This window comes from Mus caroli, unplaced genomic scaffold (assembly GCF_978045245.1).
Source record: "Mus caroli unplaced genomic scaffold, Mus_caroli_1 scaffold_8, whole genome shotgun sequence".
Classification (NCBI taxonomy): domain Eukaryota; kingdom Metazoa; phylum Chordata; class Mammalia; order Rodentia; family Muridae; genus Mus; species Mus caroli.
This window is the reverse complement of record NW_028227263.1, coordinates 87,021,959-87,037,445: the sequence shown is the minus strand read 5'-3', so window position 1 is coordinate 87,037,445 and position 15,487 is coordinate 87,021,959. Positions and strand designations below refer to the sequence as shown.

General features: G+C 37.3%; 1 protein-coding gene across 3 annotated transcripts in view; it reads right to left on the bottom strand.

Annotated features, from left to right (window-relative positions):
- Positions 1 to 2,785: 2,785 nt before the first annotated feature.
- Snurf (SNRPN upstream open reading frame) overlaps positions 2,786 to 15,487 on the bottom strand; it is a 125,304-nt gene continuing 112,602 nt past the window's right edge. For 2 of the 3 annotated variants that reach the window (XM_085841690.1, XM_085841689.1), the window contains 2 exons: positions 5,992 to 6,087; positions 2,786 to 2,934 (listed from right to left, as the gene is read on the bottom strand). In XM_085841690.1, the coding sequence (XP_085697816.1) occupies positions 2,829 to 2,934; positions 5,992 to 6,087 (202 nt within the window). In that variant the 3' untranslated portion in view covers positions 2,786 to 2,828. Of the gene's footprint in view, positions 2,935 to 5,991; positions 6,088 to 11,720; positions 11,839 to 15,487 lie in introns of those variants that run through there. The other variant, XM_021166814.3, reaches the window with a different exon arrangement.

The window sequence follows — 15,487 nt, the reverse complement described above, 5'->3', positions numbered from 1 at the left end:
CAACCACTGTCAGGTGTGAATTACCTCCCCTTGAGTTGGTACAGTGTGGTGCAGACTATCTCCTCCTCAATATAATATACACTAATGTAATTGTTTTACATTTCCAACCAAAACCTGATAACAAGCACCCATTGCTTAAGATAACTACGTAATTTATTTGCAGAGAGCAGACATATCTAATTAGATTGTGCCAGAAGCTTCCTAACTGCTGGCTATACAGGATGCTGAAGAAAATCCATTCCTATTCTGTTGTGAATCCTGCGAGCTACAATAACGATATGTCTGTTAGGATATGACCATTGGTACAAGGATTTCATGGTTACTATGGGAGTAGTCAACATGTTTCTAATTTAGTTGTATATTTTTAATTGGCTAATTCTTTTCTGACACAGAGTCTCTCTACATAGCACTGACTAGCCTAAAACTCATAATTTAGGCTGACTGGCCTGGAACTTACATAGGTCTACTTGCCTTTGCCTCCTGATTGGTGAAATTAAAGGCAAGAGCCACCATGCCTAGCTTAATTGATACAGTTTTAAAAACTGAAAACAGGAAGATAATTGGCTCTCTGTTTATGAGATGCTACTGTACTTTTGCACAGGATCCTAGTTCAGTTCTCCTAGAACACCAGTTCTCTTAAAACACTGTCTACACCTCTAGTTCAGGGAATTGTGATACCTTCTCAGGCCACTATAGATTCCTATAAAAATACTTAATGTTTATTTTTTAAATTAATAAAATAGATGAATGCATGCAATACAGCTGAGAATACAGGCACTATAGGGGAAGTTACAACTATTGTTAAACTGGTATAGCATAAAATGACTGCCCTCTACATACTTTATACCCATATATTAGTTCATATCAGAAGATTCTCTCTACAATGAATGGTGCTTTATAGACTTGCAATTGAACAAAGTGCAGAAAATAAGTGAACTGGAGGGCTCTGTCATAAATTATATCACAGCACTACCACCCAAGTCTAAGAATCCATCACAGAGGGGCTGGTGAGATGGCTCAGTGGGTAAGAGCACCCGACTGCTCTTCCAAAGGTCCGAAGTTCAAATCCCAGCAACCACATGGTGGCTCACAACCACCCGTAATGAGATCTGATGCCCTCTTCTGGTGCGTCTGAAGATAGACAGCTACAGTGTACTTACATATAATAAATAAATAAATCTTAAAAAAAAAAAAAAGAATCCATCACAGAATGGGTAGAAAAATTATAAACCAGACATCAGTGCACTTCTGGGAAATAATGTCTTCTTGATATTGTAAGATTATTATACCTATGAACTATCACAATAAGTACGTATGGTTGCCTGCACAAAACTTAGCCAATCAACAGTCCAACATGCATGGGGTAGGCTTATGAGGCTGCCTCCTTAAATTAAATTACAGGTCAGCCAAGATCATATAATGAGATCTTGCCTGAATAAATACATTAAACCTGTAAAAAAAAAAAAAAACTCTAGTATGTATACACATATAGTAGTACAGATATATAACAGTTAAGTCATAGAAACAGAAAGATAAGAAATCCAGGCTTTCTTGGCCAAAGTGTGAAACAGAGTCTCATTTTAAAGTAGTTTATAACTCACTACATAAATTCAAACTGCCAGGCTGCTGCTGCCGAGAACATCATGGATACAAATGATACCTATAGCTGTAACACAGTATTTAATTATTTATTTGTTTGTTTGTTTCTGTTTCCTCTTAACTATACTTATGTCTCTTTTTCCCCTCTTCACATTTTTTATTTATATGCCAATTGTTATCCCTTTTCCCATTTCCCCACCTCCCGGAAACATTCTATTCCATCTCCCCTCCCTGTGCTTCTATGAGAAAGTTCCTTGACCCACCCATCCACTCCGGCCTCTGTGCCCTCAATTCCCCTACACTGGAGTATCTATCAAGCCTTCATAGAACCAAGGACCTCTCCTCCCATTGATGTCTGACAACTGATGCCTGACAAGACCATCCTCCAGCACAACATTTATAAATAAGACATCTGTTAACATTACTTCACACCATGTCCAAGAAAGCCTTGTACTCTGTGAGTACTGTATGCCCATGGAGGACAGACATACAGGTATAAAGTACCACACACACATAATATTCATAAATTAAATAAATTAATTGGCTTAAAAGAAAACCAAAGTACTACACTGTAAAATAGAATCTAAATAAAGTAAATCTAAATCCGTAAGTATTGCAATAACATTATAGATGATACTTTTATTACATGATATGCTGATTCAAAAGAAATAATTATGGTGAAATACTTTCTGTAGAATTCTATGCCTACTGATTCACAATTAAAATAATTCAGAATATTCATAAACATAATATTTTCTTGAAAGTAATAAAAGCTAATACAATACTATGTAAAATGTTAACAGGAAAATCTCACAAGAGGGGGTTCTATAAATTAACTAATAAATGAGTATATTTTTGTAAAGTAGAAAAAATAATCAATGAAAAAGAAAATAAAATTTCCTTAATGCATTCCAAAGTAGTATATGGAAACACAACATGTCAGGGAATATACATTAAGATTGTAGTTATACTGGTTTCAGTGTTATTTAATATGTGTATTTTAGAAAATCAGTGTACCTCATTCTAGGATATATATACACTATATAGAGAGACTATATATGTACTACATACACACACATAAATAATATATATATATTATACACATTTTTTTAAAAAGTAGTTTTATCAATTAAATCCTAGATACCTTATTCTTTTTACTTTTGTTCATTTTGGAATTAATTCTAACCTGTTTTCCTTGAATTCCACCACCTTGAAGTTGCAATACTGCTTTAACCACCTCTTGGTGTCTCAGCTAAGAATGCCTGTCTTAGTTCTGCCTGGAAATCCACCACAGGAACTTGCTGTTGCTGAGAACGTCGTGGGTACAAGTGACACCTACAAAGAGTACAATATTTTTAAATGACAGAAGGCATCTGTCTTTGTAGATAGCAATAAATAGGAAATTATAAACACCTTTGCTCTAAAAGAGCCTCCTTTAAAAAGTCTAACATTGTTTAAAGTATTGTTATTTAGGTATGAACATAACACTAAACAATTAAACAGGGATTTCTGCCAACAAAAATGGATAAACTACTAGATATTTGTTCAGTATGGGGATGTATCCTAATAACTAAAAAGCCAAGAGTCCTCATCTAGAAACTCTTAAGATACAACAGAAGAGGGCATCAGCTCCTGTTACAGATTGTTGTGAGCTACCATGTGGTTGCTATGAATTGAACTCTGGACCTTTCCTTGAAAGAGCAGTCAGTGCTCTTAACCACTGAGCCATCAATCCAGTTCGATAACCTTTTTTCAAAGTGTCTGTATACACATACAAGCACACACCCACAACCACATACCATAACCACAATCACAAATACAGATTAAACTAAAATAGTGATGGGCTAGACAGATGGTTTAACAGTTAAGAACAATTGTTGCTCCTAGGAAGAATGTTCAATTCCTAATAGCCACATGGTAGTTCAAAACCTTCTGGAAAATGTTAACTCCAGTCCTAGGAGACCCAAATGTCCTCTTCTGGCCTTGGATACTAGGTACATATGTTGTGCTGACATACATATACAATAAAAATAAACCTTAACAAAAATATATGCCCATGGGATGGCGAGATGGCTCAGTGGGTAAGAGCAGTGACTGCTCTTCTGAAGGTCCTGAGTTCAAATCCCAGCAACCACATGGTGGCTCACAACCACCCGAAATGAGATCTAATGCCCTCTTCTGGTATGTATGAAGTCAGTCACAGTGTACATATATATAATAACAAATAAATCTTTAAAAATATATGTCCATATATTTGACACCTAAAAAAGCTAAGTGCATTGCAATAAATGTAGAATTTTACTCAGTCATGTATATTATTGTTCTATAGAAAAAAAATTAGCAAAACACAAGAGGCATTTCCTGTCACATAACTATAATGTAAGTACTCAGAAGGCAGTGACAATTGGACTGCCATAAATTTGAAGTCAATCTGGTGTATGTAGTCAATTGTAAGACCACCAGAGATACCTGGTAAAACCTGAGAAACAGGAAACAAAATCAGAAGAAATGAACAAACAAATACCAAGAGATCTATATTCTAGTAGCACAGAACCTATGATTCTGAAGAACCTAAGGTAAAAGTGCTGCAGTTTCCAGTCCAGAGCCCATCTAATAACCCACTCCTCAAAACAGAAAAACCCAAGGCATCCTTCCCCATTAGCAAGATAGTTGTTGAAAGTTTACACACTATAAACAACATGTATGAGTCAATATTTTCTTATTTTCTCCTATTTTAAGAAAGCATTCTTAGCCAGGTATAGTGGTACTCATCTTTTATCCTAGAGGCAGGAGGTGATCAGTGAGTTTGAGTCCAGCCTGGTCTATATAGTAAGCTCCAGAACAGGCAGAGCTACATAGTGAGACCGTATCTCAAAAACACCATTTTAATCATGTCTTTTAATTGCACTGTATTTTGCATATAGCTTTAGAAGGATATATATATATATATATATATATATATATATATATATAGTATTAAATATATATATAGTATTAAAATAATTTACTGCTGTGTTGCCTATTGTCTGCAATTTTGGGGGAAAAGTCCTTTAGTATAAAGGATGCGAAACAGCAATAATATCTGCAGTATAATATCTGCAGAAACAGTAATAAATATCTGCAGTATCTGCTCCTGAATGCCAAAACAAACACCAAGTAGTCTCATAAGAAATAAATAGCCAGTCAGTGTTGTCCCACACCTTTAATCCCTACAGTTGGGAGGCAGAGGCAGGTAGATCTCTGAGTTTCAGGACAGCCAGTGCTAGTGCTACACAGAGAAACCCTGAATCGAAAACTAAAAAACCAAAACAAAAATAAATAAACAATAAAAAAAGAAATAACTATTGTTATAGCACTCAGACTCTGCATTCTATAGTCAATATACAGATGTACCAATGTAAAGGTAGCAATGGTACATTGAGAACTCAAACTTCATTTCTTCTTTTATACATCCTCAAAAGCACAAATGTAAATGCCATGAAAAAGCTCTGAAATGAGAACAATTTAAGATTATCTCTATGGAAAAAAGGAGAATGAAATGATAAGAGTTTTGAGACTAATTAAATTAAGAGTTTATACATCAATAATCAGTATATTTTAAATATGTTTAAGTTAAAGATCAAGATTCATTTATGTGTGTACATGTGTATATTCAAAGAATTAATGAAAATATTTTTAAAATTTTAGCTAAGATATACTATTCAATGAATCTAAATATATAGACAAGCATGGTAGGGTACACATTCAATTCCAGCACTTGGGATGTGGAGAAGGTCCAAGAGTCAAGGAGATACTCTGGTTTGTGATTTAATAAAAAAATAAATAAAAGAGAAAATTAAGGTTAGCATAGGCTCTCCATCTCAAAACTAATAAATTTCATTATAAGAAAGGACCAAATGTGTACATTAATGTCTCACACCAATGCAGAAAATTTTATAAGAATGCAAAATAAATACCATAACTTAGGAATTCATACTGTGAATATATAATTCTAATGGTTAAAAACCCTTATGCATGCAAAAATAAAAATAGAATACTTCTATAAATTGTATGATGCTCTAAGTTTAATTCAATCACCACAAAAATATGAGAAAGATGAAGGCAGCAACATTCCTATAATTGAAAAAGTCACATGTTGTACTGAATACCTTAATAAGGAGCCAGGTGTTTTGGTGTGTGCTGTTAATTCCAGCACTCCTAAAGTAGGAACAGGTATCATTTTAACCAGGAGTGGTTGAAATGGTAAAAGCTGACTTCTGTTCAAACAATACAATTACAGATTTTATTATTTTGTTACATCTTCTATATTAGGTATTCAATTAATATCATTGCAATCTCTTTTTTTGTATGATACTTTTCTGTTATTTGGTTCTTAACTCAGAATTCACATACTCTTGGTTGCTCAGTGAGGCTGTCCTTCGACGTTTGACCTGGACCTCGACCTCTGGCACGTGCTGTTCAGTAGTTCTTCTCAAGTGTAAGCGATCCCTGAAAGAAAAAGATGAATTAATTTATTAAAAATATTTAAATGCATTATGAGGGTTTAAGAGCTCTTGCCTTGGAATCAGGAAACCCTGGGCTCCATTCCCAGCTCTGTGTAAATAAGAGATTGTAGTACATACATTTAATCTCAGCAGTAATGAGATGAAGACAGGGTTTATGATCACAACAACCCTAAATTAAAAGTTTAAGGATACTCTCAGCTCAAGGCCAGCCTGGTCTACAGAGTTAGTTCCAAGACAGCCAAGGCTACAAGGACCCCCCCCCCAAAAAAAAAAGCAAATTTGGGGTCAGTCTAGGCTAAATGAATCCTTCCCCTGAATCATAAAGATAAGATTGATAAAATGGTTCCGTAAGTAAAGCATTGCCAGCTATGAAGACAAACTAGACAATCTGATCCCTGAACCCTTGAAAATGTAGAGAGAACCTACTCCACAGAACTATGTTTACTTCTGTATCTGCCATACCGGCATACTCCCTCCCCTTACCACAAAAAACAAACATTATACATTAAAAACAAAATAAAAGTTTGAAGGAAAAGATAAAGGCTTCACTTAGAATCTTTTTCATTTGCATAGTGAATATTAAAAGGTATTCATATTCTAATTCAAAAAAGATAAAATTATTAAAGTGTGCCTTTATTTCCAATACTCAAAAGGCAAAAGCAGGAACAAAAACATAAAAGGACAGATTTCTCTAAGTTTTAAAGCAGTCTGTTCTACATATAGAAGTTCTAAGCCAGCCAGGTCTAACATAGGAAGCCTGTGTTGTGATCAAAAAATAAGATACAATTAAAACATTAGAGTATTTTATAATTAAAAATATATTAGAATCTGGAGATGGAGATGGCTCAGCAATTACGAGCACTGTCTGTTCCTCCAGAGGTCCTGAGTTCAATTCCCAGGAATCACATGGTGGCTCACAGGCACCTATCAATATTGCAATCTGATGCTTTCTTCTGACATCCAGGTATACATGTAGATAAAGCATATGTATGTAAAATAAACATTTAAAAGATATTAGGACCTGAGATTTAAACATAATTAGGGGAGAACATTACATGAGAAAAATCTGGATTAAGATTGGGAAATGAAGTAAAAATATATTATTTCCAATTATAAATCTCAAAAAATATGTATATAGATGTAACACACACATAACCCATATATACATATACAATATGCGCCAGTCCTCTGTTCCAACAAAAATACAAGATCACTCCAAACTATTTGGGAAAATATTTTTAGATTATAATCCATTTATAAACCAGACTAACAAAGCATAAAAATTAAATTGGAAAATTATTAATTAAAATATTCATATGTACATGTAGCTGTCTTCAGGATTTATGAAGAAATAACATGTTCGCTTAAGGAAATGCTATAAACAGGCTGGGAAAATGCACTACCATGTTAAGATCTGGGAACACCTCACAAAATGGTCGTTCTGTCAAATTGAAAATAAGTAAGAGCCTCAGGGTGGCCATGTTAGGAACTGCAGAAACCATTCATAATACTGAAATTAGAAAAACACATGCAGAAAAGACAAATGGAAGGTCTTTGACAAGTCATGAAAGAATGTCGAAAGCAGAATCCAAATGCCAATTCTCTAAATTCTACCTATCTATAAAACTAGATCGATTAAGCACCTGACCAGTTAACAGTTGTTTTGTTTATAGAACCTTAACCTGTTCCAAAAAAAAAAAAAAAACAAAAAAAACTTAACTGTCCTTATGTTGGGGATGTGTGTGTATATGTGTGTGTGCGTGTACACGTACACACTTTTAAATGCCTTTCAGCAAAACTGCCTTGTAAAATCATACGACTTAGTAAACTGAAATGGGGTGATTTATTTCAAGACTAGCTTGGGCTACACAGCTATATTATCAAAATATTGCCTGAAAACAAAGAATTACTTATAAATTCTCTTACAATTATTTAGACAATAACATAAGTATAGTAATAAATGTAGCAAATTAACTTCAAAAGCTACATTTTAAATGTGAGTTTTTAAAGTGAAGATACATTCATGAAAAGAGGAAGGAATAAAAAAATCTAGATGAAAAAATCTAGAATGAAAAAAATGACCAAATTCAGTCATTTTAATATAAAGTTCTGTGAACAGAACAAGTAAAATAACACTTTTAATAACAATAAAGCTCCTTTAATTAAGATATGTTCATCTAAATTGAAGAAAGGACACCCAGCATTTTCCAACTCAGTATCTGGTACAGCAATAATCACAATAGTCAACTGTCTCTCGAGACTGCATTTTGAGTTAGACCCTTCCTTAAAACAGTAACAAAAGTAATCACAGCACCAAATCATTACTTAAGGCAAAGATACAGAACGTTCAGAGGCCTTGAAAAGGAGAATGCTTCATCAAAGAGATCTGATTCAACTAAGAAAATATAGTGGGCCATAATGAGCAGTTTTATAATAGTTACTAACAATAGCTGAGCCAAAATATTAGTTGAAACCCCATGTTACTAGAGTCTAAAGACTAAATTATATTATATACAATATTTTAAAGATATATTTTTGAAATCTGGCAATTGCAGTGAAGATTACAAGTTTAAGGTTAACCTTGGCTACAAGATCATACTGTCATGTCAGAAAGACAAACTTCTAAATCAAAGTCTATGTTCTAAAATTTAGCATTATTTAATATTACCATATATGACAACCATAAATACTACCTCCCAATAAATGTGAAAGAAAACAAGATTTTTTTTAAAAAAAAGCAAGCTCATAAAAAAAATCATGAAAAAATATTGAAAGTATGAAACACAGGAGTCACACTTGTGGTTTCAAGCACTGAAGGGAGAAGGTGGGGTGGATCACCAGCTCCATTGACAGTGGGATACATATCATGTCTGACACTAAATTGATTTATGTCAGAAACCTGTTTTAAATTTTTTTAAGTGTATTTGATAAAGAAATGTAAATGCAGTTATTTTGTTCATTATTCTTTCAAATTTAGAGTAGTTTCTATCAATAAAACTATCCAGTTTTAAAGCATGTACAATCCTGGTTTTTAAATTTCTGTCTTCTCTTAAAGAACGTACAACTTATATTTTTAGCTGCTACAGAGCGTTTAAATTTTTTTTAAGTAGGCATTAAAATATAAATATAAATTTCCTACCTGGTAGGTAAAGCTATCTTAACCATCACCAATAATAGGTGCTGACCTGACCTGGCTATATTGTTCTAAATTCTCACACCTATTCTACTACCAAAAAAATAAAAATAAAAATAGGGAATCACCTGCTCTGCCATACAGGAACAGGCCATACACACCTATAACCTCTATATTCCTTCTCCCCCTACCCCATCTTCCAAATACCAGAATTCATGGAAAAATTCAACTTCCTGCTTCCCCCCACCTTCCATTATCAAAGGTTTTGGAAGATAAGAATAAGACTGTGAAAAGGAACCTGCACAAACAAGTCTCCTTTTTCTCCCCTTTCCCTACTGTGACACTGCATTAAAGGAGGGGTAAAAAGATACACAGCTATCGTAGCACCAGGTTAAGGAAATGGTAGTCAGCCCCTTGATGCCAATACTGCACAATTCCTCTGCGAAGTCCCTTCTTTTGTCAATGCAGGGAGAGGTAGGTGTCACCTCTACTGCATCAGGTGCCTGTAGGGAGAGAACCAGTGCTCAGTAGGCTCAGTTCTCTAGGACCTTAAGAAAGGGTGTGGCTGAAATTCCAACACCGCAGAAATGACAAGTGTTGTTATCTCCTTAGGTTTGTAGCATAATGGGGAGGGGTCTACTGCCCTGTACACACCATGCTGCGCCTGCGCACTTCAGCACCTCTGCAGCAGCGGCCATCTTTACAGATCCTCACAATGGCGTTTGACAAGCGACAGGGCCCCTTGATAATACCAAGATGACTTTGATAAAATTCAGAATGCCATGAAAAAATAAAAGACATCGTCTTATTACCTCTACTCAATGAGTGGGTAAAAGCAAGTATTGCATAGACTTCATACATTAAACCCCCACTGTGAGGGGTGGGTGACAGTGACACAACAAGAAAATGGAACACTGAGACTAGCATCCCTATCTTGTAAATGGGAAGCAATTCTACAAAAGGAAACAACAAGAACAAAATACACAACCCAATCAGAAGGGAAGACTGCACGAAAAATCCTTAAGGTGAGGTCAGGCCATCCTACACAGGTTCTCTTCTCAACAACTCCCCCCTCCTCCAATATTGGTACATTCCGCATATCTACCTCAGTAGACCCCACCCTGGAAGCACCCTGAAGCCGACGGCCACTGGGCTGCAGGGCTAAAAATGACACCCTATGGCCTGAGTACCAGACTTTGTACATTAATTACTTCCATCCATGGGTCAGAGTTCCAAGGCCGCAAACCAAAAGCACTCTGGCCACCTGCAACCTGGACATACAATCACTTCTCTGACTTACACGTATCTTTTTGCCACTCAACCACATGACCTTGAGAAGTAGTTATAGAGGTCTCAGAGGAAATCACCCACTAACGCTCACCTTCCACCATACCATACCACCACTACACAGCTCTGACATCCTTGAAGCCACATGTAGCAGCAACAGAGCTCCCAGAACGCCCCCACCCACCCACCCACCTCGCGCGCACCCTCAGCCTAAAGGCCACAACAACAGAGCTCCCCCAAACACGAACTAAGAGGCCGCGGCAACACAGGCCGAGGCAACAGAGCTACTGCTCCCCCTACCCTAGGCTCACAGGCCGTGGCAATGGAGCTCCCACCCCCATAGCCCGCAGGCCATGGCAACAGCACTCCAGTCGCCCCCACCCTGAACACACAAGCCATGGCAACCAAGCTCGCAGCCCTCAGGCCACTGCAACACAGCTCCAGTTCCCCAGACCCCTGAAGGTGCTCCCATCCCCCCAGACCACACAAGCTGCGGCAGCCCAGTTCCCATGCCCTGTAGCACATTGGCTGTTGCTGCAATAGAGCTCCCACCCCCCAGAGAAAACAGGCTGCGGCACTGCGGCAGCAGAGTTCCCACGCCCTGTAGCCCACTGGCTGCATCAACAGAGCCCCAGCCTTGGACAACAGAGTGTCCACCCAGCCCCGAAGCCCACAGGCTGCGGCAACAGAGCTCCTGCATCCTGGAGCTCACAGGCCGCACAGTAACAGTTACAAAATCCCCGACTCTACAGGTTCCTGAAGCCGCAACAGAACTTCTACCCACACCCACCCCCAGAGCCAAAAGAGCTCGGGCATTCTGGAGGCCACAGGCCACACAGTTAACAGTTCCAAAATCTCTGGACGTACAAGTCGCGGCAACACAGCTCTGACTTCCAGGAGTCCAGAGGCCGCGACAAAAGAGGTCCCGCATCCTGGAGCCCCCATGCTGCGGCAACACAGCTCCTGCATCCTGGATCCCAGTCACAACCTCAGAGCACCATAATAAAGGCAACGCGTTACACGCAGGTGCCGCACTAACACACCCAAGGAGTCCGTCTGCCGGCTCCAAAGGATTGCTCACCAATTCTCAAAAATAAAGGTATCTGGGTTGTCAAAAATCTTAATAAGCCCAAATCTAGAATGTTTTGGTCAAATAGGGTGCACTTTCACTACTAGAATCCACAATCCCAGCTGACCTTCCTCGCTCCATTGCGTTGCAAATCACTCCTCAGAACCAAGCGTCTGGCATCTCGGGCTCCCTCTCCTCTCTGCGCTAGACTTGCCGCAATGGCTCAGGTTTATCACGCTGCTCGCTACGCATGCGTCCCAGGCAATGGCTGCACATGCGCACATTTTTGCCGCAATGCAGGGGTCTATGTCCCTCTGACCGGAATGTCCTGCCAAAAGGCAGCTACCAAAAGGAATGCTTGAGCATTCCTACTACAGAAATTTGAGCATGTATTTTTTTTTAAAAAAATTACTGTCAATCTGGAATAATGGATATAATTACCTAATTCTAAATACATTTAATTAAAAAAAATCGTTCCCAAGTGAATTCAAGTATCACACAGATTTTTACTACGTGGGAGAAGAAAAAAGGTTTGATCTCCAATATGAGGAAGACTGTGGTTTCTAGGCTATATCATTTTAAATAGTGTATCCCCCCCCACACACACACACAAAATCAAACATGAAGCCCAGCCAAATTGTCAGATGCTTAAACTTCTGTACAGAAAAAATTTATCCTGATTCCGAATTCTACATTCTACATTAATGTAGTATTACTTGTATTTTCTTTCTCTGTGTTAGAACATATGACTGGGGAGAAAAGTATTTTCTCCAAATCATGGTGTGATTAAATTTTAATAGAAAGACCATTCCATTATGAAACTTCTGTATCTGCTTCTTTTGTTGTTGTTGGTTTTGGAGACAGGGCTTACTAAATTTTGTTATGCCTGGGGCGGGGTGGAAAGTAGACACTATTTACTAACAAATATATGACCTCATAGAAATGCCATCCAGTAATTCCAGCTCTCAGGAAACTTATTCTAAGAAAGCAGTATTTTGCATACTCAAGGCCAGCTTGGGTTAAATTTGTGACAATATCTCAAAAAAAAAAACATTTTGTAGATTGTGGATACATATATAAGAATTTGTTTCGGTTACTTTTGACCTATTAATTTCCTGTCTGCCTAGTAAAAGTATTATTGTGGTAGTAACTTCAATATGCAATTATTTGTAGATTAGGAAAACAAAATGGCAAGAAGAAAACTAAGGAAGCTAAATTTACATGGGTTTAGCATACCTTAATGACTGCCTGCAAGAACTGTTAATGAGGTATTCTAACAAAGTTGAAGTTCTCTACTTCCCTTCCCCCCACTGAGCTAGCATCCAGTCCCCAAACATCCTAAATCCAACTTCAATGAAGATACATTCAGTTCTAAAAGTAACCAAAACCTGAACTTTCAAAAACAGCTGAAGAAATCTATTTACATATAACTAAAAAATTAGATGCTATTGTCAGTCACCATGGAAATGCAAATGAAAATCACAAGGACAGACTACTTATGGAAAAATGAAAAGACAATAGATTAGGGCTAGGAATGGTGGAATGTAGCTCAGCTCTGCTGGGTGTGTATTTTGTTGTTGCTTTTCTGAGGCTGGTTCTTAATCTATCCCAGGTGTGCTTGGAAATTCTTTTGTAGCACTAACTGGCTTAAAACTCAGAATAAGCCTTCTATCCTCATTACAGCAAGGGATTATCATGCCTGGTTTTGTTCTTTTGTTCTTTTTTTTTTTTTTTTTTTTTTCTGGCTGGGTAAAGGGGGTTGGGTGGTAGTAAAGGAGGGTTTTTTGTTGTTGTTGTTGTTGTTTTCCCAAGATGGGGAGATTTTGAAACAGGACGTGTCATGGTTGGGTTGGAATTTACCTTGCAGGAATTATGTGGTGCTAGAAATCAGACAGAGAGGGCACTTTGCAAGTCTGGGCCTCATTTCTGTTGTTTTAGAGGGTTGATTTTTGTTTCTTAGACAGTCTCATTATGTTGTTCTCACTGTCCTAGAATTTGCTATGTAGACTTGGCTGCATCAAAACTACTACAGTGCTTCCTAGTCCTGGCATTACAGATTTGTTAACCCTGAAAGACCCTGGTGAATATAAAATTAATGTACTTGAGTATGACAGAGACAATGACTAAAAAACTTACTACACGCTGATAAGAATGCAAACTAATGCAGCCATCTTGAGCTAAAAACACGGTGGTTTGTCTCTTTTATCCCAGAAAATCTGAGGCAGAAAAATTGCCATGAATTCAAGGGTTGCCTCCCATGAAGTTAGCAGTATTTTCCAGTTTAGACTGGACAACAGAGTTAGACTATCTTAAAACAAAACAAGCCAGGCAGTGGTAAATTACACCTTTAATCCCAGCAATCACTCACCCAAGTGAGGCAGGTTTATCTATGTAAGTTTGAATCCAGTCTGGTCTACAAAGCGAGTTCCAGGACAGTCAGGACGTTTACACAGAGAAACCTTGTCTCAGAAAAGGAAAAAAAAAAAAAAAAAACAAAGAACGAAAAACAAACAAACAAACAAACACAATTCCATAATATTTGAACTGAGTTTGTTAGAAGATTTAGGAAGACTACAGGTAAATTCTTATCACATGGCTAGTAATATTACAAGGCAGAATGATTATATATGAAGATAAAATAGAAAACATCAGCTGTCTCACAACTGCCTTTCAATCAGCCAAGTTCCTGCATGGCTCCCACATTATTAGAATCATTCAGCAATAAGAGAGATCATTTCTATTCCTGAAGTGTAGCACAATTGTCAGAAGATGCTTTATCCTCAAATTCTGTAACCCAAAAACAAAAAGAAAGAAGAAATTGGGATGCTGTGTGACCCTGACCCCCATCACTTTTACATTGTTTTAGCTTTGAAAGAAATGGTTTTTTTTAAAATCTTGCTGTATTTTTTTTTCATGGATTCCACTGCTTTTTCAAAACTTTCTTTTTAAAGCTTACTTTTGATAGCAACACTCTCATGCAATTTCAGCCACAGGTTTGTTGGATGATAGGGGTCGCTGTGGTTACAGCGTTGAAAGATTCCCAAAAATACAGTGAGGCATTTCTTTTGGGTTTTTTGTTTTGTTCTTTTTGAGATTATAATAGAAAATTACCATAGAGCCTTCCATTTCCTCATTCCAAGACCTCCCATGTACTTCCTACTCTCTTTCAAATTCATGACCTATTTCTCTTTAACTTTTGTTTAGAACTTTAAGGATCCTAAGTTTGGAGCTCTTTTGTCTCCTTCCTAGGGGGCAGTTTGATGACCTGCTGCAGGATCTTCCCATTAGATCAAAAGGAGTTTCTATCCAGATAACATTTTCTGGGGGAGGGGGTGCCTCTCTCTCTCTCTCTCTGTGTCTCTCTGTGTCTCTTTGTCTCGTCTCTCTAACACACACACACTACGGTTTATTTTATTACTTTATAAGTTTTTGCTTGTGCACCAGGGGCATGCCTCCTGTCCCCAGAGGCTACACGAGGGTGTCAGACACTCTAGAACTGGATAATTGTGACCTTCCATGTGGGTACTGTAAAGTGAACCTGAGTTCTCTGAAAAATCAGTCACTATTTTTAACCACTGAACCACTACCCTGGGAATTTTTTTTTCTTAATTGAAAGAAATTAGTTCCTAACAATATATTCTGATCATATGTTCCCCTCCCCCAATTCCTCCCAGATTCTCCCTATCTCCCTTACTTCATGCCTTTCATCTCTCTGTCTAAAACACAAGTAAAATCATAAAAAATGGAAAAAAAGATCATAACCAAAATATCCAAGCAAAGACCAATAAGACAAAAAATGTACAAATAAAACAATATAAGACCAATCATCCATAAAAGTACCACAATTATGTTTTGTGTTTTCCACCTACTCCTGGGCATAGGGCCTAGCCTGAG